Source organism: Cynocephalus volans, chromosome 4, assembly GCF_027409185.1.
Source record: "Cynocephalus volans isolate mCynVol1 chromosome 4, mCynVol1.pri, whole genome shotgun sequence".
NCBI classification, from domain to species: domain Eukaryota; kingdom Metazoa; phylum Chordata; class Mammalia; order Dermoptera; family Cynocephalidae; genus Cynocephalus; species Cynocephalus volans.
The window spans coordinates 154,377,352-154,404,293 of NC_084463.1; the positions used below are offsets into that span (position 1 = coordinate 154,377,352).

Below are 26,942 nucleotides of genomic sequence, written 5' to 3' on the forward strand. Positions count from 1 at the left end.
AACATCAAGTCAGAGCAATCAGCATATCCATCACCTCAAATATATTTCTTTGTGGTAAGAACATTTAAAATCCTCTCGTTTAGTTATTTTGAAATATACAATACACGATTATTAACTGCAGGCACCTTGCTGTGCAGTACAGAGCTCATTCTTCCTATTTAACTGTAACTTAGTATCTGTTGCCTAATGTCTTCCCTTTCACCATTCACCCTCCCCTGTTCTCCAGCCTCTGGTAAACATACATCACTCTACTCTCTACTTCAATGACTTTGATTTTTTTAGGTTCTACATATAAGTGAGGTCATACAGTACTTTTGACTCTTTGTGCCTGGCTTATTTCATTTAACATAAGGTCCTCTAGTTTCAGGCATGTTTTCATAAATGGTAAAATTTTCTGGTTTTTTTATTTTTTATTTTTCCTATGACTGAGTAGTATTCTATTGTGCATGTATAATACACACACACACACACACACACACACACACACACACACACACACACACACACACATCATGTTTATGGACACATAGACTGGTTCCATATCTTTGATATTGTGAATAATGCTGCAGTAAACATGGTCATGCACACGCCCCCCTTGGCATGCTAATTTCATTTACTTTGGATGCATGCCCAGTAGTGGGATTGCTGAATCATACTATAATCCTATTTTTAGGTTTTTGTGGAACCTTCATACTGTTCTCCAGCATGGCTGTACTAATTTACGTCATCAACAGTGTTTAAGTCTTCCCTTTTCTCCATATTCTTACCAACATTAGATATCTTTTGTCTTTTTGGTAATAATCAATCTAACAAGTGTGAGGTGTTCTCTTGTGCCTTTAATTTGAATTTCTATAATAATTAGACATGTTAAGCATTTTTTATATATACATCGGTGATTTGTGTGTCTTCTTTTGAGAAATGTCTTTTCAAATTCTTTGCCCATTTTTAAAAGGGTTATCTATTTTCTTGTTACTGAATAGTTTGAGTTCCTTTCATATTGCAACATTAGCCTCTTATCCAATGTATAATTTGTAAAAATTTTTTTTCAATCCATGGATTGTCTCTTCACTCTGTTCTTCCTTTGCTGTGCAGAAGCTTTTTAATTAGATGCAATTTCGTTTGTCTGTTTCGGCTTTTGCTGTCTGTGTTTTTGTGGTCATAACCAAAAAATCTCTGCCCGGACCTGTGTCAAGAAGCATTTTCCCCTCGGTTTTTTAATTTCATGTCTTACTTTTAAGTCTCTATTCCATTTTTAAGTGATTTTTATACAAGGGATGAAATGAGTGCATTTTCACTGTTCTTCAATTGTTGAAGAGACTGTCTTTTTCCCAGTGTGTGTTCTTGGCACCTTTGTCAAAAAATCAATTGACCGTAGACGTTTGTTTATTACTTGGCTCTCTATCCTACTCCATTGGTCAATGTGTCTGTTTTTATGCAACTACCATACTATTTTGTTTGCTGTAACTTCAGAATATATCTTGTTTTTTTCTAAGTAATAAACTTTATTTTTAGATACCTGTTAGGTTTACAGAGAAATGGAGCAGAAAGTACAGATATTTCTCTTACCACCATACCCCCCCACCCTACCTCACCCCCTGTTTCTCCTATTATTAACACATTACATTATTGTGGTACATCTGTTCAAATCATGAACCAATGATGACATATTAACACAATTTTACATTAGCATTCTGTAATATATTTTGAAATCTTTAAGTGCGATACCTTCTGCTTTCTCCATTCTGGTCAAGTGTGTTTTGAATATTTGGCATCTTTTGTGGTTCCATACAAATTTTAGAAGTATGTTTTTCTATTTCTGTTAAGAATGACATTTGAATTTTTATACAGATTGTATTAATCTATAGATTGATAAGAATAGCATGAACATTTAGACAGAACTAATTTTTCCAATTCATGAACAGGATATCTTTCCTTTTATTTGTGTCTTCTTCCATTTTTTCATCAATGTTTTATAGCTTTCAGTATACAGATCTCTTACATCCTTTGTTAAATTTACTAAATATTTTATTTTGTATGCTATTGGAAATGAAATTGTTTTCTTAACTTCTTTTTCAGATAGTTCATTGTTAATGTCTAGAATTGCTACTGATTTTTGTAAGCTGATTTTTTTTATCCTGAAAATTTACTGCATTAGTTTATCAGTTCTTATAGTTTATAATAGAATCTTTGGAATTTTCTATACAATATATCATGTGGTCAGCAATAAGAGACAATTTAACATCATCCTTTCCTATTTGCATGCCTTTTATTTTCTTCTTTTGCTTAATTGCTCTTCCTGGGACTTGCAGTACTATGCCTAACAGAAGTGGTAAGAGTGGGCATCTTTGTCTTGTTCCTGATCTTAGAGGAAAGGGCTTCACCATTTCCCCACTGAGTATGATGTTAGATGTTGGCTTGTCATACATGGCCTTTATCGTGTTGAAGTACATTCCTTCCATATCTAACATGTTGAGAATTTTGAAAAGATATTGAATGTTGTCAAATACTTTTTCTGCATCTATTGAAATGATCGTGTGTTTTTTGCCTTTCATTCTGTTAATGAGCTATACCACATTCATTGTTTGTGTGTGTTGAACCAAACTTGCGTCACAGCAATAAATCTGACTTGATCATGGTAAATGATCTTTTAAAGTGCTGTTGAATATGGTTTGGGAGAATTGTGTTGAGGATTTTTGTGTCTATTTTCACTAATGATATTGGCCTGTAGTTTTCCTTTCTTGTAGTATCTTTGTTTGCCTATCAAGGGTGATACTGTCTTGTAAAATGAGTTGGAGTGTATTCTCTCCTACTCAATTTCTTGGAAGAGTTTGGGAAAAACTGGTATTACTTCTTCTTTAAATGTTTCGTAGAATTCAGTTATGAAACCATCCAGCCTTGGGCTTTTTCTGATGGGAAGCTTTTAATTACTGATTCCATCTTCTTACTCTCCTTTGGATTTCCAGTTTTTTTTTTGTTATGCAGTATTGGTTAGTGTATTACTCCATTTCTGTTATTTTAACAAAATACCTTAAACTGGGTGATTTATAAAGAAAATAAAATTTATTGATTACACTTTATGAATCTGGGAAGTCCAAATTCCAGGGAACATATCTGGTGAAGTTCTTGATGATGGTGACAGTGACCCAGGGGTCTCACATGGCAGAAAATGGCAGGACAGAGAGAGCAGAGAGCTCCTCATGCCCTCTCCTTTTAAAAGCCCTCAGAACCATGGCCATGACCACCGTTTTTAAGCCATTCACCAGGGATGGTCCTCAGCATCTAATCACCTCTTCAGGGCCCACCTTGCAGTTACCATAATAGGATTTCCTACCCTCAACAGTTATAGCAGTAATTAAGTTCTGGGAAGACATCCAACCCAAGGAAAGCAGGTTATGTATTTCTAGGAATTAATATGTTTCTCCTAGGTTGCCGAATTTATTGGCATATAGTTGTTCATAATTGTTACTTATGATCCTTGTATTTCTGTGTTACCAATTGTAATGTATTTTTCATTCATTTCTGATATTATTTGAGTCTTCTATTGTCTTAATTAGTCTATTTAAGGGTTTCTCAATATTGTTTATCTTTTCAAAAAAACCAACACTTAGTTTTGTTGATTTTTTCTCTTATGTTATATTTTTCATTGTATTGAGGCTCGTATCTCTGGAACTTGGGTCCTGTATTCCGAGACACACAGGACAGACATCATTGCTGAGGTCTTGCGTGGTGTCTAGGAAGCCATGAAGGAGGATGCTTCAGGCCCACTTATGTCCAGAAATTGCTGACTTTGACTTCTTTCTAGCCTTGAGGAATCTGCCAAACCCTTGACTGAAAAGTGCCCCCTTGCTTCTATGATTCTTTCCTCAAATTCCTTTTTCAAAAATTACTTCCTTCTGCAGGATCAAGAGGTAGGATAAAAAGAACAACCTTATTTGGGAATAAAAACAAAAAGATTCTGCCTCTCTCTTTCTTTCTTTTTTTTTTTTTTGTTTTTTGTTTTTTGGATTTTTTTATGTTTGGAAACATTTAGAAATGATACATCCTCTTGTTAAATTGACACCTTTATCATTATAAAATGACCCTCTTTATCTCTGATAATATTGTTTGTATTGATGTCTACTTCAACTGTTATTTTTTATTGGTTATGAATATTAATAAGATACAGAATTGATTGTCACCCCTTCTGCCCAAGATGTGAAGACCGGATTCATACTGGCAGCATGCCCATTACCTTTATCTCTCTTTCTCTCTCTGACTTCCCTTCTCTTCTCTTCTTTTTTTTCTCTAATTGTCTCCTTCTTATACACTGAATCTTTGTCTCAGACACAAAAGTTATAAAATGTTTTTTTAAAAAATTATTTTATCACTTATATATTTAATTTTATGCAGTATTTTATTTTATTTTTATTGTAATGCAAATAAATATTTAACAGTCAAAAATAAATTTAAAATGTTGGTGAAGGAAGAAAACAGGTTGTGTTGCGTCTTTGGTTCTTGTCATTTCTCTACATCTGTCCACATCTCTATTTCCAAAAATATAATCACCTTTATAATTTAATCAATCTGGGTACTATTCACAAATACTGGCTTTCTAAACAGTATTTAAAGTTGGTTACTCAGCCTGAGGCAGATCACTTGGTGAGGACAGCAAAACAGAATTGCACCAAGAATCAAAGAAGTCAGGTTCCCTCTTTTCTCTACCTAGCTATTCTGTGGTTTACAAAAGGTCACTAACATATTCGTACTTCCATCTTCCTTATATTAATAATAATAGACGCCCAAATGTTATTCTTACTGAGGTAAATGTGTTTCCTCTTTCTAACCCTCTCAAGGGCCTCTTTGATGTCCTTGTTCCTCAGACTGTAGATCAGAGGGTTTAACATGGGAACAAAGATAGGATAGAAAATGGACAGCACCTTGTGTTTCATGGCGTGGCCAGAGCCAGGATGCATGTACACAGAGAGGGCTGTGCCATAGTACAGTATCACAGCAGCCAGGTGGGAGGCACAGGTGTTCAAGGCCTTGGCACTTCCTTTCACTGAGGATATTTTCAGGATGGAAGCTGCAATGAAACCATAGGATAAGAGGATAACAAGCAAAGAAACCAAGCCTACAAAAACGGCTACCAGGAAAACAATCATTTGGCACATGAAGGGATTGGAGCAAGATAAAGAAACAACCTCAGGTATGTCACAGAAGAAATGCTGAATGATATTTGGCCCACAGTAGGAGAGATGAAAACAAGGGACTACATGAACTAAGCTACTGAGAAAACCACTAGCACAGGCCCCAGCAATCATCTTCCAACAGCGGCCAGGGACCATGATGGCTGAGTACTGCAGAGGGCTACCGATGGCGATGTACCGGTCATAGGCCATGGTGGCCAAGAGGCAGCACTCAGCCAGACCCATCCAGGCGATGACAAAATATTGAGTGGCACAGGCCATGAAGGAAATTCTTTTCTCACCCCTTAAGAAGTCTGAGAGCATCCTTGGGCTGATGGAAGAAGAGTAGCAGATGTCTATAAATGACAGGGAACTGAGAAAAAGGTACATGGGTGTGTGCAGGTTGGAGTTGATCTTGATGACAATGATAAGACCCAGGTTCCAGATGAGGGTCACAAGGTAGATGCCCAGGAAGACTGGAAAGAGGATGAGCTGCAGCTCTTTTTCATCTGAAAGTCCCAGAAGAATAAACATGTCCACAGAGGTGTGGTTTTCATGTTGTTCCATAGACCTGCTTGGTGCCACCTGCTGAGAAAAGAGGGAGAGAAGGAAGTGGTTTTATTCCCCCAAAAGAAAAAGAATTACACTTAATTTTTTCAGTCAGGCTGCTGTCTAGATATACAACCTTGAATCATAAATTCTGAGTTAATTTGTGCTGTCCATGTACGTTCACCAACTGTAACTAAAAAATCCTCTTCAATAAATATTATCAGTCTGTCTATGGGGATAAAAGACAACAAACCATCAATAGTACTATACCACCTAAAATGTCTCAATTTTATGTTTCCCATGCCAGGTTTTGCAAATATATGGGACTTTGGAGATAGGCCAAATGAGGAAAATACTGTCATTTCTCTATATGGTTAAACAGGCATGGGTCTGCTATTCACTCAATGCTTGGAGACACTCTGCGTTATCCTGGGGCTAATGTGAAAAATGAGGATGTTGGAGTATGTGCTTTTTGAAGTATCTTTGAGATCTAAAATTCAACTTACTTAAAATTAGTTAGTATCAATAATTCTGTAACTGCCTTTTTGCATTCACAAAGCCAAAAGGGATTTAAAAGAGTAATGCAGAAGAATGGTGCAAAAAATCACACAAAGAGAAGCAGCTTGTGAACGGATATAACTTATCCAACTAATGACTCTAGGGGAGTTAAATAAGACAAAGGTGAAAGAGCCATTATGCTCCTTCCTTGCATGTTCATGTGTTTCTTTTCTCAAAGCAGCGATATTTATGAGGTGTATTTTCTAAGACAGTGATTGTTAATCTCCTTTGGGTCAATGACACTTTTTAAAACTTTTGAAAATTCTGAACCCTCTACCCAGAAAACTGAAACCAATTACCTACCACTTTTGCACATAGTTTTTTTTGGATTCTAAATTAGCCTCGGGTCTCTCCTTGCTGCCCAGGTTAAAGGTTTTTCTCCTACAAGGGCAAGTGACTTAAACTCAAAGTTAAGATACTTAGGAGATTACATGAGGATTAGGAAGCTGAGGAAGGCTTTTGGGATGTTCTTTTCTTTTTTCATGTTGAAGCCAGTCCAGGAAAGACAAAGCACTAAGATTCAGGCCAAATGGTAACTATACAAGAGAATATTTTTGTATCAGCCTCTATGTGTTCTTTTGATGGTGCTATGGCTGTCATTCTCTCTAGGTAGTCATTAGAACATAACCTAACCCAAACATGTTTTTATTCAGATCAACTCCTCAAGTTTTCAAGAAAATCATGAGAAGCTTTGAGAGGGGGAAAACAGCTGTCAAATACAGCCTGGGAGTTTTGTTTAAAGGCAGAAGTAAAAGTCTTGAGCAATGCCCTTGAGAAAAGCTGGGACATTCATGGAATAAACTATGTCTATGGACTACAAACATATGCCAACATTAGTCATCTTATATGTCTTCCTTCTGTGCAACTATTTCCCAGTCTCCCACATGAAAAAAAGAATGAAAAGAGAAAGTCCCCGTAAAAGCACAGACTATAGTCACAGAATTAAAATCAAAGTGATCTTTTTCCAAAATCAGATCAGTCATTGATTCCTGGTGCACTTTTCTGAGAAAAATTTTGAAGAAATGAGGTGATTAATTGAAGAACAAACTGAAGGTGTTTGCTATCAACAGGGAATGGCAGGATGATAGCAGACAGAAAGTGTAGTTTCCATCCCGGACTTAGTGGCTGATTCTGTCCATACTGAGACTGAATGGAGAGAGACTCTTGTGCAATGAGAGCAGAAAAGTGCATTCCTTATTTTTTTCATTATCATCACCACCAACAGCCATGTCATCAAAAAGATTTATTGGGAGTCTGCAATACATACTGATCTTACCCTTGTAATCATGAAGATATACACAGCTTGCTCTTATTTCCACTCATTCAATATTGTAAACGTAGGCGTGATGTGCTGTTTACTAAACAAGGTATTAGCATTGTGAAAATTGACACTACATTTCTATTATATGTCTTGAACCAAGATTAGGTGTTTGTTAGATCTTCTTGCTCTATCCTCCACATCACTAAAACATCCATTATTCACATTTCTCTATTATGTTCTGTTTTGTTTTAACAGATTTCTATTCCAGTAATCTCTTTTTATTTAAGTTATTTGTTTATTAAGAATATTCAAGAGGATCCTCAGCCTAGCAGAATGCATACTGACCGGAGAGGTGTCTCCCCAGAGAGGCCTGAGATACGTAGAGACCACACCCCGATGGCACCTGTGTGTAACCTAGCAGGAAGGCCTCACTGCCGCCAGACCCCATCCCCAGCCTGGTCTACTGCGTGCCGACCAGAGTGGTGCATCCCCAGAGAGGCCCAAGAACCGTGGAGACCACGCACCCTACAGTGCCAGCTAATGGCCAAATAGGTAGGCCTTGCCACTGCCAGACTACATCTCCAATCTGGACAAGTGTGCACTTGCCAGAGAGGAGCCTCCCTGAAGAGGTCTGAGTCCTGCAGAGACCACATGCCCACTGTGCAAGAATGTGACCGAGCAGACACTGAGGCAGCTGTGCCAAATTGGCAGCCCCAGCAGTTTCTTAGATAGACAATAGTGTCAAACAAGTGAACTGAAATCCCTTGCCAAAATGACTAAACATCAAAGGAAAGATACCAGAAATATGAAAAAACAAGAAAGTACACCACCAAAGGGTAATAAGTCTCAAGCTCCAGATCCTATAGAACAAGAAGCCCTTGAAATGTCTGACAAGTAATTTTAAGTAATAATTCTAAGGAAACTAAATGAGATACAAGAAAACTCAGGTAGACAACACGATGAACTGAGGCAAAGTATACAGGACCTAAAAGAAGAAAATAACAAGGAAATCAATACCCTGAGAAAGAATGTAGCAGAGCTTGTGAAGTTAAAGAATTCATTCAATGAAATAAAAATCACAACAGAGAGTTTAACCAGCAGGCTTGCAGAAGCAGAAGAGAGAACTTCTGACCTTGAAGATGGGCTGTTTGAAATAACACAGGCAGACAAAAAGAAAAAGAAAAGAACTAAAAACATTACAGAAAATCTAAGAGAGAAATCAGACAACCTTAAGCACTCAAAATCTGGAGGTAATGGACAAATTTCTGGACACACACAAACTACGAAAACTGAGCCAAAAAGATATAGAAAATCTGAACAGATGAATAACAATAAAAGAGAATGAAGCTGTTATCAGAAGGCTCTCTAAAAAGAAAAGCCCAGAACCAGATGGATTCACAGCAGAATTTTACCAAACATTCAAAGAGGAATTGACACCAATTCTCTCCAAATGATTCCAAATGATTGAAACAGAGGCAATTCTCCCAAACTCATTCTATGAAGCAAACAGCACCCTGATACCAAAACCAGGTAAAGATACAACTAAAAAAGAAAACTACAGGCCAATATCCTTGATGAATGTAGATGCAAAAATCCTCAATAAAATACTAGCTAATATAATACAGCAACACATATGCAAAATTACATGCCATGATCGAGTGGGATTCATCCCAGGGATGCAAGGTTGGCTCCACATATATAAATCAATAAACATGATACACCATATCAATAAAATAAAACACAAGGACAATATGATCATCTCTATTGGTGCTGAAAAAGCATTTGATAAAATTCAACACTCATTCATGATCAAGACTCTCCATAAGTTAGGTATAGATGGAAAGTATCTCAAAATAATTAAAGCCATGTATGATAAACCCACTGCCAACATCATCTTGAATGGGGAAAAGCTGAAAGCTGTTCCTTTAAGAATAGGAACTATAGAAGGATGCACACTCTTACCACTCCTATTCAACATAGTGTTGAAAATGCTAGCCAGAGCAATCAGAGAAGAGATGGAAATAAATGGCATCCAGATAGGAAAAGATGAATTCAAGCTGTCCCTGTTTGGAGATGACATGATCCTGTATATCAAACAGCCTGAAGCCTCTACAAAAAAAACTGCTGGAGTAGATAATTGATTTCAGCAAAGTTGCAGGATACAAAATCAACACACAAAATTCAGTAGCATTTCTATTCTCCAATGGTGAACATGCAGAAAGAGAAATCAAGAAAGCCTGCCCATTTACAATAGCCACGAAAAAAATAAAACACTTAGGAATAGAGTTAACCATGGTTGTGAAAAATCTCTCTAATGAGACCTACAAACCACTGCTGAGAGAAATTAAAGAGGACACAAGAAGATGGAAAGATATCCCATGCTCTTGGATTGGAAGAATCAACATTGTGAAAATGTCCATACTACCCAAAGTGATATACAAATTCAATGCAATCCTCATCAAAATTCCAAATGACATTTTTCTCAGAAATGGAAAAACTATCCAGACATTAACATATAATAACAAAAGACCATGCATAGCCAAACAATTTTGAGCAAAATAAATAAATAAACAAATAAAGAGAGAGAGAGAGAAAGAAAGAGAGAGAGAGAAAGAAAGAAAGAAAGAAAGAAAGAAAGAAAGAAAGAAAGAAAGAAAGAAAGAAAGAAAGAAAGAAAGAAAGAAAGAAAGAAAGAAAGGAAAGAAAGAAAGAAAGAAAGCTGGAAGCATAACACTACCTGAGTTTAAACTATACTACAAAGGAATATGAACCAAAACAGCATGGTACTGGCATAAAAACAGACATACTGATCAATGGAATAGAATAGAGAATCCAGAAATCAACTCACACACCTGCCACCATCGGATCTTTGACAAAGGCAGCAAGCCTATACATTGGGGAAGAGACTGCCTCTTCAGCAAATGGTGCTAGGATCACTGGATTTCCATATGCAGGAGAATGAAACTAGACCCATACCTCTCACCATATACTAAAATCAACAAAAAAATGCGGTAAAGAATTAAAATACACCCTGAAACAAAAAAATTTCTTATAGAAAACATAGGAGAAACACTTCAGGAAGTAGGACTGGGCACATACTTCATGAATATGACCCCGAAAGCATGGGCAACCAAAGGAAAAATAAACAAATGGGATTATATCAAACTAAAAAGCTTCTGCACAGCAAAAGAAACAATTAACAGAGTTAAAAGACAACTAACAGAGTTGGAGAAAATATTTGAAAAATATTCATCTGACCACGGGTTAATATCCAGAATATACAAGGAACTGAAACAAATTAACAAGAAAAAAACAAGTAACCAAATTTAGAAAAATGGGCAAAAGAGCTAAATGGGAATTTCTCAAAGCAAGATACATGAATGGCCAACAGAAACATGAAAAAATTCTCAAAATCACTCAGCATTCAGGAAATGCATATCAAAACCACACTGAGATACCATCTCACCCCAGTTAGGATGACTAATATCCAAAAGACTGCCAATGATAAATGCGGGCAAGGTTGTGGAGAAGAAGGAACTCTCACACATTGTTGGTGGGGCTGCAAAAAATGGCGCAGCCTCTATGGAAAATGTTATGGAGGTTCCTCAACCAACTGCAGATAGATCTACCATATTACCCAGCTATTCCACTGCTTGGAATATACCCATTGGAATGGAAATCATCAAGTCGAAGGTATACCTGTTCTCCAGTGTTCATTGCAGCACTATTTACAATAGCTAAGAGTTGGAACCAGCCCAAATGTCTATCATCAGATGAGTGGATACGGTAAATGTGTTATATCTACAAAATGGAATACTACTCAGCCATAAAAAAGAATGAAATACTGCCATTTGCACCAACATGCATGGACCTAGAGAGAATTATAGGTGAAACAAGTCAGGCACAGAAAGAGAAATACCACATGTTCTCACTTCTTTGTGGGAGCTAAAAATAATAAATAAATACACAAGTAACCTGGGGCGGGGGGTGGAGGGCAGAAGACACACAATTACAATTCCTTGAAGTTGATACGGCAAGCAAAGAGAAAGGACATTGTTGGGAGGGAGGGGGGAGAGGGAGGAGGGAGGGAGGTTTCGGTAATGGGCCACAATAATCAACCAGATAGTATATTGACAAAATAAAGTAAAATTTAAGAAAAAAGAAAATTCATGAGATACAAAACAATAATTTCATTCTACCATAACTTGTGTTAGTTTGCCATTTAACCCAACCATCGTGTTTCAAATTTTAATCATAACATTTTGTTTTCTATAGGTTCCATTTGCTTCTTTTCCCACATTGTCCGTTTTCATAGTCTCTTGTTCTCTCATCACACTTTCAATAGCATCCTTTATTTATATATATTAAACAAACCTATTTATATTATCATTTAATAATTAAAAACCAAGTTTTGCAAGTTTGATCGTACATTGTAATGTTATTACTGACTTGTTCAAGGGGTACTATTTACCTGTTTGTTTAGTGAATGTTGATGATAATTTCATGTTCCTTTGAACTTTAACTGAAGAAAGCATTGAAGCTTTAGTTTAAAATGTGTTCCTCCAGAAATGAGTTATATTACTTCTGTGAGGTATCATGGGGGCAATGTCAACCCAGAATCCATCTAAACAAAAATCTTGACTTGAGATTTTTCAGGATAAGCACATTAATAAGATTTAAGTTACATATTTAAATAAGTAGAGGTGTGAGGTTAAGAATTATCAGAAGACTTTTTCTTTTTCTCTTTTTCCCATCTAAGGCTGAGTGGGCTATGCACATAACTCTCTTATTTTCTGAGGTAGGTTTTTTTTTCTATTTTCCCCGAGTGTGTCCCTTTGGGAGACCCCTTTCAGTAGTGTGTGGGGGTCAAGGGTTGTCCCTTATCCAACTTTATACACTGTTTTTTCACCTACCCCTTATAAACATGTCCATTAAAACCCAGGTCTTTGGTCAGCAGGTTTTAGTAGATCCCTCCTGGGAAAATGCTGGCCCCAGTTCACTACCTTCTGAGCCTTGTGTTTTCTTGTCATCTTTGTAATTTCAAGGATTTATTTGCTTTCTCACTGGGTGATTTATTTAAAAATGTGCTTAAGAATATATCTAGCTATCTTCATAGTTTCTTTGGCTATATAACCTACAATATTGATAGAAACATGTCTACAAAAAATATTTTTATGCAAATCTTTGTTACTCCAGCTTATAATGGACCAGTTCTTCTAAAAATCCAAAGCTCTTTGACGTGCTCAGTTTTTTCCTCCCAGTATGATTAAATTTGCCTTAAAAGGAAGGGATGGTATTAGATAGCTACAGTTGATTGAGTGCATATTCTTTCTATTTTTTGTTCTGAATTCTTTTACTTTTTATCACATTTTTATTTGGCCGATAACGTTATGATACATGTACTCTTATTATTCTCCCTGTAATGATTAGGAGACTGTGGATCAGAGTGGTAAATAGCCCCAGGTTACACAACCCATGAGGTACAGTCCTGGGCTTCAAATTCAGATGCTCTAGCTCCAGAGATACATCTTAAAATACTGCTCCCCACTGCCTCACTAAAATGTGCTCATTCATGCATTAATTTTCTTTCTAACCACTTGTTATAGTCCATTTCTGTTGCTTATAACAAAATACTAGAAGATGGGTGATCTATAAAGAAAAAAAATATATTGCTTGCAGTTTCTGAGGCTTGGAAGTCCAAAGTCCAGGTAATGCATCTGGTGAAAGCCTTGGTGGTGGTGACTGTGATGGCAAAATTTCACACTATGAATGGAGCCAGAGAGGGAGCAGAGAGAGAGACAGACTCTCCTCTCTCTTTTTTTTAAAGCCCTCAGAACTATGGCCCTGACCACGATTTTTAAACCATTCACTATGGTGTGGTCCTATAATCTAATCACTTCTTCAAGGTCCTACCTTTCACTTACCATAATAGGATTTCCTTCCCTCTTAAGAGTCACAGTGGGAGCCAAGTTTATAACACATAAAACACGAGGGGACACACTTCAAGCTTCTGTGAGTTTTGGGTGGATATAATTCAAGAAAACAAAATTTATTGCTTACAGTTTCTGAGGCTGAGAATTCAGAAGCCCAGGGAATACATCTGGTGAAGTCCCTGGTGGTGGTGACAGTGATGGCAGAATATCACACTGTGAAAATGGTGGAAGACAGAGGGAGCAGAGAGAGAGACAGACTCTCCTCAGTCTTCTTTTAAAGCCCTCAGAGCTACGCCTCTGACCACCATTTTAAATACATTTGTGGTGGCATCACCCTGTAATCTAATCTCTTCTTCAAGGTGCCACCTTTCACTTACCAGAATAAGATTTCCCATCCTCTTAACAGTCATAGTGGGGGCTAAGTTTCTAATACATAAAACTCAGGGGACACACTTCAAGCTTCTGTGAGTTCGGGGTGGATATAATTCAATCCACTACACCACTACAGAGTGCAAGACACTAAACTGGGTGGTTGCATGAAACAATAGATCTCATAAGAAGTCTATAGCTGAGTGAGATGAGAAATGTGCCCTATAAAGACATATTTCAGCAAGAGATGATGCGTGGCATGAGAAAGACAGAGAGAAAATTCTGTGAGAGATCACCAACTGGATGTAAGCAGGGATTTAGAGACCAGAGAAGGCTCCTGCACATTCTTTGAATGAATATCTCACAAAAGTCTCTAGAATGACAGAGACAATTTCCAAGACATTCTTGTAGAAATGAAAATGGCAAGAACAAAGAAACTGAACAGGCTGTCAGTAACACAATAACCACACTTCTTAACATAGATACTCTATCAGGAAATGAACAGAAAAACAGCAATGCTTTGTTTGCCAAGGGAGAGAGAAAAATTGAAGGAGAATTCATCTTCTTCCAGGAAGAGAAAATGATGAGATATTAAAATGTTTTACAAAATGCGCTGGTTTAACTAGAGACAGAGGAATCTCAGTATTTAGATGGAAACCACTGGAAAACTTGGTCCTACAGATGCCTAAGAGCTTTACCACAGCACAGCCTGGCAAACACAAAGAACTATGTTAATCCAGTGATACTGGTGAGAATCTTAGAGGCACCTTTTAATTGCTACACTGTTTTTCTCAACCATCCCACATTCTACCACTTCCGATTTAACCTTTAAAAAAAATGCTTTTTATTTATCAAGAATTCTTAAGCTTTCTTCCTGTGTTTTGGAAAAAGTTTATTTTGGGATAGAGTTTATCTTGCTCTCTTTCTTCAGCTTTTTCTCACACCATCCTTGATATAATACATTCCTTCTCCCCATGCTTACCCTCATTTAACCCTGCTTATCAAATGATAAAAGAAGAGGATGGAAAGAGAACATGAAGAAGTGGCCCCATTTACATGTTTCTTTACCTGAAGATATTTCATCCACAGCAAACAAAATCTGAATTTTTCCATCAGGGACAAGGGGGGCAGGATTAGTCTCTGAAGACCAAGTATTACATTTATTCTTGGCTAATTCTCTCTCAATTCCTTTAGAACCAGACATGTTCATCAAAGCTATGAAGGATCCAATGAATTCAGGAACAATACCTCCAGTGAATCTCCTATAGACTACTCAAATTTAACCCTTTAAATGAAACAAATCAGGTAGTATAGGCCCCTCAAAATTCACCTACAACTCTTCTTCTGGTTCTATGTTGTCTCAATTTAAACACCGATCAAATGATTCAAAGGTCTTTGAGCCTCCACCCCCACCACTTTATGCTGAAGTATATTGACAGAGCCTGCATATTAAGATCATCCTTCTAGGCCATTGCTTTTCAGGCTAAAAAAGCTGCTATAGAAGATGACCCCTCATGAAACTTAGACTTCAAGGATGATGACACTGAGCTTTTTGTAAATCTGTGATAATCTGCCTGGATCCTAAGCCCCTGACATTCCTCAGAGCAGAGTCTCTAGTGACTCACCTCAGAGTTCTGAGAAAGATTTCTTCTCCTGTGATTCAACTCCTTTCATTTGTTGTGTACCCAAGTGATCAGAAATAAAGAACATATATTTCAGTTTGGGCTTCTGAGAGTGTTTCACTCCATCAGTACTCTGAGAGGAGCACACAGTTTGCCGTTAGCAATATTTGACTCACTTGTCTCCTTCAGAAATCATCCAGCTATGGGAGGAGATGGCCTTAAATGCTTATGAGCCTTCTCCATCACATCTAAGAGAGGATATAGGAGCAAAAGCCATAACAAAGAAGGAGAAATTAAAACCATGCAAGCTGTAAATAACCTCTCTCCTGGGTGATAGAGAGGAGACCAACTCTATTAATTGGTTCCTTGACTAAGCTCCAAGATCTGCCTTGGGGATATTAATCTTTTGAGACAATTTCATGCCAAGGAATCATGCAGCTGATATAGAGGTTACTTCCAACCTTTTTATCCATGAAACAAATTATGTCACCATAGGATAGGAATAATCCTCAGAGACCACTGTCTGTGAACAACACCAGGAAGCAGAAAACTCCTGGCAACTCTGAATCAGACCTTCTGCAGCAGATGGGTTCTCAATTTTCTACTTTCATATTCTGGAGCAATTTTTTTTTTTAACTTTTAGATGTGTCTCCATGGAAGGATGAAAGACCTTGAAGACATTGGGGTAGGTAAGAAGACACAGACGCAGGTCACTTCTGCTCTTCCATGTCTCCATCTGCTTGGATTAAAGGAATCAGAGAATAAGAGAGAGAAGGTGGGAGTTATTATCTAAAGAAGGGCAGAGAGAAGGAGGAAAAGAGAAATAACTGTGCAAAACGTATAGGAAACTTTGAAAAAATAAATAATAGTCAACTTCACCAAAACAAAGCCCCAGAAGATTCTTTCTACCTCCTCCCCACTCTACCTGGATAATTTCTCTCTCCAGTTGAAAAAGAAGAGAAGTAATTCTCACTTTTTGGGCAAAGACTCTAATAGAGAGAGATTAAGCCCATGTCCTGGGGATCTCAAAGTATGGCTTCTCTTTTTGAAAACAGTGGATACTAGATGAAAAGAAAATCTTAGAGACAATAAAAGAGATCAGGCTATGGTGAAGACAAAACAGCCTGTTATAATATATTGCAAAATAAGTTCTCCTTGTTTCCAACATGTCTTTAGTCTCTTGTATCCACATCCAACCCTCTTTTTAAAACTTTTACTTCGCTGTATATAATAAGATAATATTTTGGAAATATTGTCTAGCTATTTACCTAATATTTCCTTCCCTGCATCTCTGACCATTCTCTTTCATGTCAGTAAGTGGTTCGATTCTCAAGCCTCACAGAAGAAATGTGACGGTAAAAGGAAGTTGAAGCACAAGTGATAAGGTTAAAAACATGAGTGAGACTTCAGAAGAGTTTAAGACATAGCCCAAGAGAGAAAGCACAACTATCACATATGTTTGGGGACATTGAAGAAGATAGGCCCTAACTATCATTTAGGGTTTGGATTGTCAGGCACAAATTTGAGAAATATGGTCATGGGGTATCAGGTTGGACAGCCACTGGACAAAGAGTGTTTTCCTTTTTTTTATTTTTTAAGAGAGAAATGGAATATTATTTTGTTTTTATTTTTTATGGAAACACTTGATTGTACATATCTGTGGAGTACAACATTGAATATCAATACCTCTGTGCAATCTGTGATGCTCAAATCAGGATAATTACTATACTCAACCTCATACACTGTAATCATTTTTGTGGCCCTTTATCAATTTTGGTAGTGAGGGTTTAAGTTCTGCAGTTTCCTGTGCCATAGTTTAGGATGGAAGCAACAGTACAATTGCCACTTAACCAAGAGTGGGTAAGAGTCTCAGAGCCTCAGTCCAAATAAATCTTGAAGATGACAAAAATGGAATTCAGCAGCAATCCATCTGTGATTTGACAGCTGGGAATGTGAGGAAGCAATAGACAGTTCAGGAATTACTGGTATGGAAAGGTCAAAGACCAAATACTCCCAGTGCTTGGCATCATTCAAGCCCTATAGAACTTAGACACAAACCTGGGGAGACGAGGAAAGAACCTAGAATTGAGTACTTTTTCCCAGTGTAGAAATGGAGTTACAGAGTGATAATGAGAATTGTAATTCTTGAATACCTGAATTTGTGAATTAATTCTCAAAATACCTTGAGTGCATGATAACTTTTATTGTTCTCCAGGTGCATTATAATAGAACAACTGATTATAACTTTATTTATTTAATCATTTATTTCTATTTATGTCTTAAGCTACAAAGTTTTGTAGTAATTTGTTGCACAGCAGTAGATAATTAATATGCAAAAAAAACCCACTCCACTTACTCAAAAGGAGTCATATTTTTGTGATTCTTGATATAGATTACAAACCTATTTTCAAACTTAGAATTCTTTCATCTTTAGAAGCAGGAAAAAAAAATTGGCTGAAGCAATAAAGTGAATTTGTTGGCCCATGAAATGGAGGTAGTCAGAGAAAACTTAATCCAGTAGCTCAAACAATATTACCAAATGTCAAGTTTCTTGTGTTTGGTTTAGTATGCCTAATGTAATAATTTTCCATCCTATCACCAGTTTTCCTAGTGGTAGCAAAACTTCTGTACAAGTTCAAGATCTCACTGTTCCCCTTCACAACTTCCAAAAGAATGGAGAATCTCTTCTGATAGCTACTACAGATGAGAGAATGTTTTGATTCCCGAACTCCTGTGATCATCTCCTTGCATCTGTATGGCTTTGACTGTGCTATATCCCCCACTTCTGCCCCAACCTAATTGCAATGGCTATTGGAAGATATTTTCTGATTGGCTTAAAGACCAGGTTTCATCCCTGTACCCAAAGTTGGAACCAATACTACTCAAACAATGATGGCTGAGAGCATAAAAGGACCTTTGCCCTCCCCCCTAAAAACTTCCAAGATCATCCTCTGAGAAGACTGACTATGATTACTAAGCAGCAAAAATAAATAAATAAATGAACAATCTTTGTGATATTACTACCCATGTAGTAAATACTAGTTGTACATAATTTAAAAAGTCAAGTAGTTTTAATACGTATAATGAGAGCCCTGACTGATGCCAGCAGTGCATCCTACCACCCTGCTACCCTCCAGAAAATGGCCCTGCCCCCCATCCAGCATGAACTAACAGATACAGCTCATTGGCCACCTTGCCAGCCACAGCACTTCCTGCCACTGCTGCAGATATTGCTGCAGAATGAGTGGTCCACAGCAGCCACTGCCACAGCAACTACCACCACAAGGGTACCTTGTTGCCACACCAGCAGCCAGCCACTGCCACCTTATAGATGGCCCACACTCTATTCATCAGCATAAAAAGAAAGTGAGTCAATGTGGAAACAAGGGAAGAAGTGAGAGAGGACAGACCTGTGACCCAGTGGCCCAAACCACAGGGAGAGTTATACTGTCACAGGTGGTAGCACATCAGGGGGTGGGAGGTATGTGTGCACCTCACAGACCTGCCTTCATCCAGGTAGAGAGACACATGGAACCCCAGAGTGTACAGAAACCCAGGATACACAAACAGAGGAAGGAAGAACATTCCCAATCAACACCAACACATCCCCAAACTAGGAGAAGCAAGGTCACAGGGAAAGCTTCTGCCTGCAGGAAGGAAGAAAAGAAAACCCACACTGCATCACCCATTCAAATGAGGAACACCAGTATACCCCACTGCAGGATCATGGGATGCTAGCTAGGGTGCCAACATGCCCACACATGGTCACCCATCACAGCAAAAGAGTTACAGGGCACTGAAGTACTTCCCCTAAGAACTTAAGAGATTGTCTAAATCCTGGAGAAACCAACATGATGTCACCAAACTAAGCAAAGTATCACTAAGTACCCCTGGCCAAGGAGGCACTCACATGCAATTCCAACATTAAATTGGGCTGAAGAATCCACATGGAGACTGCATTACTGTGTCTACCTGGAACCAACAATAAAACACCCCATTCAATGGTCATTATCAAAAATACCTACAAGAGGAGTTCCCTCTCCTCAATGCACACTTCAGAGTAATAGAAAAAGCAACTGCTCTACCAGTTGACTAGACAACAGTGTAGAGATACAAGGAATACAAAAAACAATAACAAAAAAAGGAAATATGAAACCACTGAAGGAATATAACGATTCTCAAGTACCTCGTATAGAGCAAGAAGTCCTTGAAATGACTGAAAAAGAATTCTGAAAAACAATTTTAAGGAAACTCAATGAGATACAAGACTAACTTAGATGGCACAACAAAATGAGAAAAATTATCTTGTATCTGAAGGAAGAAATGAATAAAGTAATCAACGCCTTAAGAAAGAATTTAGCAGAGCCCCTGGAGCTGAAGAATTAACTCAGTGAAATAAAAACACAATGTAGAGCTTAAACAGCAGGTTAGAACAAGCAGAAGAAAGAATTTCTGATCTTGAAGATGGTCTTTTTGAAATAAGAAAAGTGGACAAAAAAGAAAAAAGAACAAACAATGCAGAAAATCTAACACAGCTGGCAGACAACCTGAAGGGAACAAACATTTTAATCAGGGTGTTCCAGAAGGGGAGGAAGAGGGAAAAGGCATTAAAAACATAGTCAATGAAATAATGAAAAAATTCCCAGGTATACAGAGAGATATGGAACTTTACATACAGGAAGCTCAAATATCCTCAAACAGATTCAATCCGAAAAGGTCCTCTCAGAGATATTATGATCAAATTGACAAAGCTCCAAGACAAAGAAAGAATCTTAAAAACACTAAGAGAAAAGTGTCATGTCACCAAAAGGGAGTCCCCATCAGACTAACAGCAGACTTTTCAACAAAACCCTACAGGCCTGAAAAGAATGGAATGATATGCTCAAAATACAACAATGAAAAAATTTTCGGACAAAAATACTATACCCAGCAAGGCTATCCTTTAGAAAAGAGGGACAAACAGTGTATTATCCAGGAAAACAAAAACTATGAAAGTTCATCATTACATGACTATCCCTACAAGAAATTCTCAAGGAAGTACTGAATGTAGAATCTGAAAAACAATAATCACTATCATGAATACATGAGAAAGAAAACAACCCACTAGTAGAACAAAATGCAAACAAAAAGAAAGAAAATTTCTCTAATCAACTTGGAAATACCAACAAACATAAAACACAAGCAATAAAAGGGGAAGAAAGGAACAAAAGATATTTAAAACATGCACACAAAAATCAACAAACTTCCAAGAGTAAATCAATGCCTTTCAATAATAACCCTAAACATAAATGGATTTAATTCCTCACTCAAAAGACACATACTGACCGATTGTATTAAAAAGGTAGACCCAACAATGTGCTGTCCTCAAGAAACTCACCTCACCTTTAAAGACATGCACAGACTAAGAATGAAAGGATGGAAAATGATATACCAAACAAATGGAAATAAAAAACAAATAGGAGTAACTATTATTATATCAGATAAAATAGACTTTAAACCAAAAACAATTAAAAGACAAAAAGAAGGAAATTATAATGACAAACTAATGTATCCAGCAAGAAGACATAAATATATATGCATCGTACATCTGAACACCCACCAAATAAAGCATAAATTACAAGACCTAAAAAAGATAAACACAAATACAACAATAGCTGGGGCCTGAACAACACTCTCTTAACATTAGAGAGATCATCTAGGCAACAAAACAACAAAGAAACACAGGATGTAAACCACACTTTAGACCAATTGGACTTGGCAGATATCTATAGAATATTTCATAATAAAACCACAGCACATACATTCTTCTCATCAGCACATAGAACATTCTCCAGAATACAGAACCTGTTGGGTCGCAAATCAAGCCTCACAATTTTTTAAGAATTGAAATCATTTCAAGTATCTTTTAAGACCACAATAGATGAAAACTAGAAATCAATAACAACCAAAACTCTGAAAATGAAAAAAAAAACCAAATGGAAATTAAATAACAAGTTCCTAAATGACATACAAATCGAAGAAAAAATTAAACAAGAAATTAAAAACAATTCTCAAAACTAATAAAAATAAAGGCACAACATACCAAAACCTGTAGGATACTGCAAAGGCAGTGTTAAGAGAGAAATTTATTGCAATAAACCCTTAAATCAAACAATACAAATATTTCAAATAAATTACATCTCAAAGAACTAGAAAAACAAGAGTAATCCAATTCCAAAATGAGTAGACAGAAGCAATTAAGATCACAGCAGAACTAAGTGAAATAGAAACCCCCAAAATAATATAAAAGATCAATTTTTAAAAAGTTGTTTTTTGAGAAGACAAACAAAATACACAAACCATTAGCTAGGTTATCTAAAAAAGAGAGAAGACTGAAATGGAAAAAATTTAGAAATAAAAGAGGAGACATTACAACGGATACAACAGATATATAAAGGATCATTAGAGATTGTAACGAACAAAAATATGCCAACAAGTTTAAAACCTGGAGGATATGGATAAATTTCAGGACTCATAAAAAACTACCAAGACTGAGCAAAAAAGACATAGAAAACCAGAACAGAACAAGAAAAAGCATAGTTGATTGAAGCAGAAATAAGAAGCCCACTCAAAGAAAATTTCAGGACTGGATGGCTTTACTACTGAATTCTACTAAACCTTTAAAGAGAAATTAATACCAATTCTCCTCAAAAGACTCTAAAAAATTGAAACAGAGGCCATTCTCCCAAACTCATTCTATGAGGCTAACATCACCCTGATACCCAAACCAGATAAAATACAACAAAAAAGAAAACAATAAGCCAATGTCTTTGATGAACATACATGCAAACATCCACAATAAAATATTAGCAAATAGAATAGAGCAACATATTTTTTTAAATATACACTACTATCAAATGGGATTTATCTCAGGGACACAAGAATGTTTCAACATTCACCAAGTCAATAAAGGCAATATACCACATCAACAAAATCAAGGCCAAAACCCATATGATTATATCAATAGATGCAGAAAATCGTTTGACAAAATTTGACATCCCTTCATGATATAGACTTTCAGTAAATTAGGTATAAAAGGAAAATATCTCAACACAATAAAAGCCATATATGACAAACCCACCCCCTATATTATCCTGAATGGGGAAAAGTTGAAAGGCTTTCCCTTAAGAACAGGAACAAGACAATGATTCCCACTCTCACCATTTCTATTTAACACAGTATTGGAAATACTAGCAGAACAATCAGACAAGAGAAAGAAAGAAAGGTCATCCATACTGGAAAAGATGAAGTTAAACTGTCCCTGCTTGGAGAAGACATGAGAAAACAATCCTAGTATTCATATGGAATGAAAACAAAAACCTGAGGAGATAAAGCAAATCTCAGGGAAAAAAAAGTCAGAGGTATTACACTATATAACTTCAAATTATACTACAAAGCTGTAGTAACTAAAAGCAGCATGGTACCAGCATAAAAGCTCACAAATGGAACAGAATAGACAACTGGGAACTCAACTGATCTTTGACCTACAGCTAACCGGTCTTTGACAAAGCCATTTACGGCCAGTTCTGATCTTTGACAAAGCAATCAAGAGCATTCTTTGGGGAAAGACTGCCTCTTTTATATATGGTGATGGGAAAACTTGGCACCCATATATAGAGGAATGAAACCCATACCTCTCACCATATACCAAAATCAACTGAGAATGGATCAAAGATTTAAATACATATTCTGAGACTATGAAACTCCTAAAAGAAAATATAGGGGAAACACTTCAGGAAGTAGGACGGGAAAACTTTATGAACATGACCCCAGAAGTACAGAGAACAAAAGGAAAAATTAACAAATGTGATTCCATTAAACTAGAAAGCTTCCGCACAACCAAAGAAACAGTTAACAGAGTGAGAAGACAACGTACACAGTGGGAGAAAATATTTGTGAACTATGCAACCCACAAAGGACTAATATTCAGAATATACAAGGAATTCAAAAACTAACAATAAGAAAACAAACAACACAGTTAAAAAATGGGCAATGGAGCTGAATAGGCATTTCTCAAAGGAAGATATATGACTGGCCAAAAGATAGATGAAAAAATGTTCAACATCACTAAACATCAGGGAAATGCAAATCAAAATCTCTTTTAGATGTCTTCTCACCCAAGTTACATGAGCTATTTTTAAAAAGACAGACTAACAAATGCTGGGGAGGATGCAGAATCAGGGGAACTCATCCACACAGTTGTGGGGACTGTAAATTAGTACAGCCATTACAAAAAACAGTATGGATGTTTCTCAAATAACTATAGATAGAACAATCATGTGATCCAGCAATCCCAGTATTGGGAATATTTCCAAAGGATTGGAAATCATCATGATGAAGGGATAACTGCACTCCCATGTTCATTGCATCTCTATTTACAATAGCCAAATTGTGGAACCATCCTAAGTGTTCACTGCCGGATGACTGGGTAAGGAAAATGTGGTATAATATACATGATGGAATACTACTCAGCCATAAAAAGGAATGAAATTCTGCCATTTGCAGCAACATGGATGAGTATGGAGAAAATTAAGTGAAATAAGTCAGAAAAGGAAAGAGAAATACTACCTGTTCTCAGGCTTAATTTGGTGCTAAAAAAGAAGGAAAGGAAGAAAGAAGCAAATTAAGAAAAGACCACAAAAATACATTGAACATACAGAAGGATTGAACAAACATAAGGATACTAGGAATGGTGGGGATTGAGGGAATGGGTTGGGGAGTGATAGGTAGGGTAAAGGGAATAAAGAAAAGCCACTATTTGTAATAATGAATATGCTAATAATAAATAATAAAAATTAGAAATAAACAGATGACGGTACAAAAATTGTAGTGTATATACTGATTGATTACTACTCTGTCATGAAAAAAGTGTGAAATTCTGCCATTTGCAGCAACATAGATGAACTTAGAGAACATTACGTTAAGTAAATTAAGACAGGCACAGAAAGAGAAATAGTACACATCCTCAATCATCAGTGGAAGATAAAAGAAAGAGAGAGAGGGAAAGAGAGAGAGAGACATAGACAGACAGACAGACACAGAGCATCATAATGATACATTAAACTTTCCAAAAAAAAAAAAAAAGAGAGAGAGAGAGAGATAACAGACTGTGGTAATTAGAGGTGGAAAAGTGTTGGGGGGGAATTGGGGAGAAACTAGTTAAGGGTCACGATGATAGATTACATTTTGTAAACATGAGTTTACTAATTATCCTGATTTGGTCACCTCATATTCTACACATGTATTGACATAAGATTCTATACCCCACAAATATATAATCAATTATCTTACTATTAGAACAATGCATTTCTGTAATAGTTAGAGATTTTAGGCATTTTTCATATATATGTTGGCCATTTGTATGTTTTCTTTTAAGAAATGTCTCTTCAAGTTCATTGCCCATTTGTATTAGGTTTTTTTCTTGTGATTGAATAGCTTGAGTTCCTTTCTTATTATAAATATTAGTCCCTTATTCAATGTGTAATCTACAATTACATTTTCTCTATCCATGGAATGTCTCTTCACTCTGTTGATTGTTTCCTTTGCAGTTGAGAACCTTTCAAGTTTGATAAAATCTCATATGTCCATTTCTGCTTCTGTTGCTTGTGATATTATTTAACAAATCATTGCTCACACCAATATCATGAATGTTTTCCCCTGTGTTCTCTTCTACTAGTTTTATAGTTTTGGGTCTTATATTTAGGCCTTAAATCATTTTTAACTGCTTCTACTACAGGGGATGAAATGAGTCAATTTTCATTGTTCTGTATGTGGATATCCAGTTGTGAAAGGTGGATATCCACATAGAACTTATTGAAGATACTGTCCTTTCCCCAATATGTGTTCTTGGCACCTTTGTCAAAAATCAATTGGCCATAGATGTGTGGGTTTATTTCTGCATTGTCTATCCTATACTATTGTCAACATGTCTGTTTTTATTCCAGGACCACACTGTTTTGATTACTAGAGCTTTGTGATATATCTGTTTCTCCCTAGACTTTACATTTAAAGAAAATTTAGATTTATGAAGAAATTGAGCAAAAAGCACAGATAATTCCCATACCCACCCCACCCTGGGCGTGACTTCCCCCACCTCACTCCCTTCTGAGCCATGGAGCCTTGTCCAAGAGTGCTTCCATTAAAGCTTTTCTCAAACCCATTGCCTGGCTCCTTTCCTTACTTACCACTGCTGATTTGAACTTGACATCTGGTGCTAAAACCTGGAAGGAGGTTGATGCCCCACTCCAGTGGAAGGCCTCTCTCCTCTCGTTACCAGGACCTTATTTGAGCCCCATGCCTCAAGACACTGGGTAAGTTCCCAATTCCACGAACCAACCTGGGTGGCCCTGCCTGAAAACGTGGCCACATCAGGGCAATTCAACCAAGTCACCAGGTGACACCCATCTGGCACCTGAAGGTGGTGAGATGTCCCAATCTTCACAGTAGCTTCTTTTAATCCATTAGTAGCCTGGGAATCCAAACGGGGATGCCTATTTGAATCCCTGGCCTGCACAACAAGGAATCATGAAAACTGCTCAAGAAAAATCTAACCCTAAAACCCCTTTCGGGCTGAACACTGGTTGGCCTCTCACAGGATTTGAGGGACACCTCAGGCATTGCTGTTTGGGTGTGAGGGGGGCCAGACCCTCCAATATCAATTAAACAATCAGTCTCAATGACTCCTTTGGGGTATTTCCAGCTATCAGGTTTTCACAAATTTAAATAATTTCTGTGGTCCACAGGACAAGTGGTCCAAAGTTTTTACAGGTGGGCTTTTGGAGGCTATGCTCTCACCCCTTTCTCCTGTACCCTCTGTCTTCTGGGTTCTTAGCTCAGTTTTGGCTACACCACTCCTGGCACCTGGAGGTCTCTTTCCCCTTTTTAGTCTTGTTTTTTGTCAATTGCAACTGCTTCATTCTTTCTTCTGGAGTTCCCTTTATCCACTATCTGTTACCCCCTTTTTACTCACTGCCTGTTTCACCTTCGGTCAACTGTAACTGCTCTGCCCTTGTCTCCAGAGCTCCTGGAGCTCCCTTTATCCATTACCTGTTTTACTTTCAGTTTACTGTAACTATTTTGTCCCCATCTCCAGAGCTCCTGGAGCTCCCTTTACCTATTTTACATGTGCTCGCTGGTTTCTCCCCTACTCTTGTCTTTTAAGTTCCCCCACCTGGATTGGACCACATTTTTTACTTTCTTTTTCCCTTTCTCTCTCTTCTTCTTTGTCTTAGCCAGGATCCACAGTTATTTTCCTTACCTTTACCGGTTTTGAGCCTTTTTTCTGGGGTTGCCCAGCAGGAATTATGGAAACTGTCCAATCTAAATTCCTTTAGGGTGCACCGGCCTCTCCTTCTTAAACGCCTGGAGTTCTGCTTACATTTCCAAGCTCCTGGAGCTCAATCATAACTTCTTGTCTGTTTCTCCTTCCTCCATCTTCTACAGACAT

At 37.2% G+C, this 26,942-nt stretch overlaps 1 protein-coding gene across 1 annotated transcript; it reads right to left on the minus strand.

Moving 5' to 3' along the window:
• Positions 1-4,730: 4,730 nt before the first annotated feature.
• Positions 4,731-26,942, minus strand: LOC134376635 (olfactory receptor 5A1-like). Its single transcript, XM_063095123.1, has 3 exons — positions 26,874-26,942; positions 25,833-26,003; positions 4,731-5,750 (listed from the first exon to the last, which is right to left on the minus strand). The coding sequence occupies exons 1-3, from the start codon at positions 26,940-26,942 to the stop codon at positions 4,731-4,733; spliced, it is 1,260 nt and encodes a 419-aa protein (XP_062951193.1).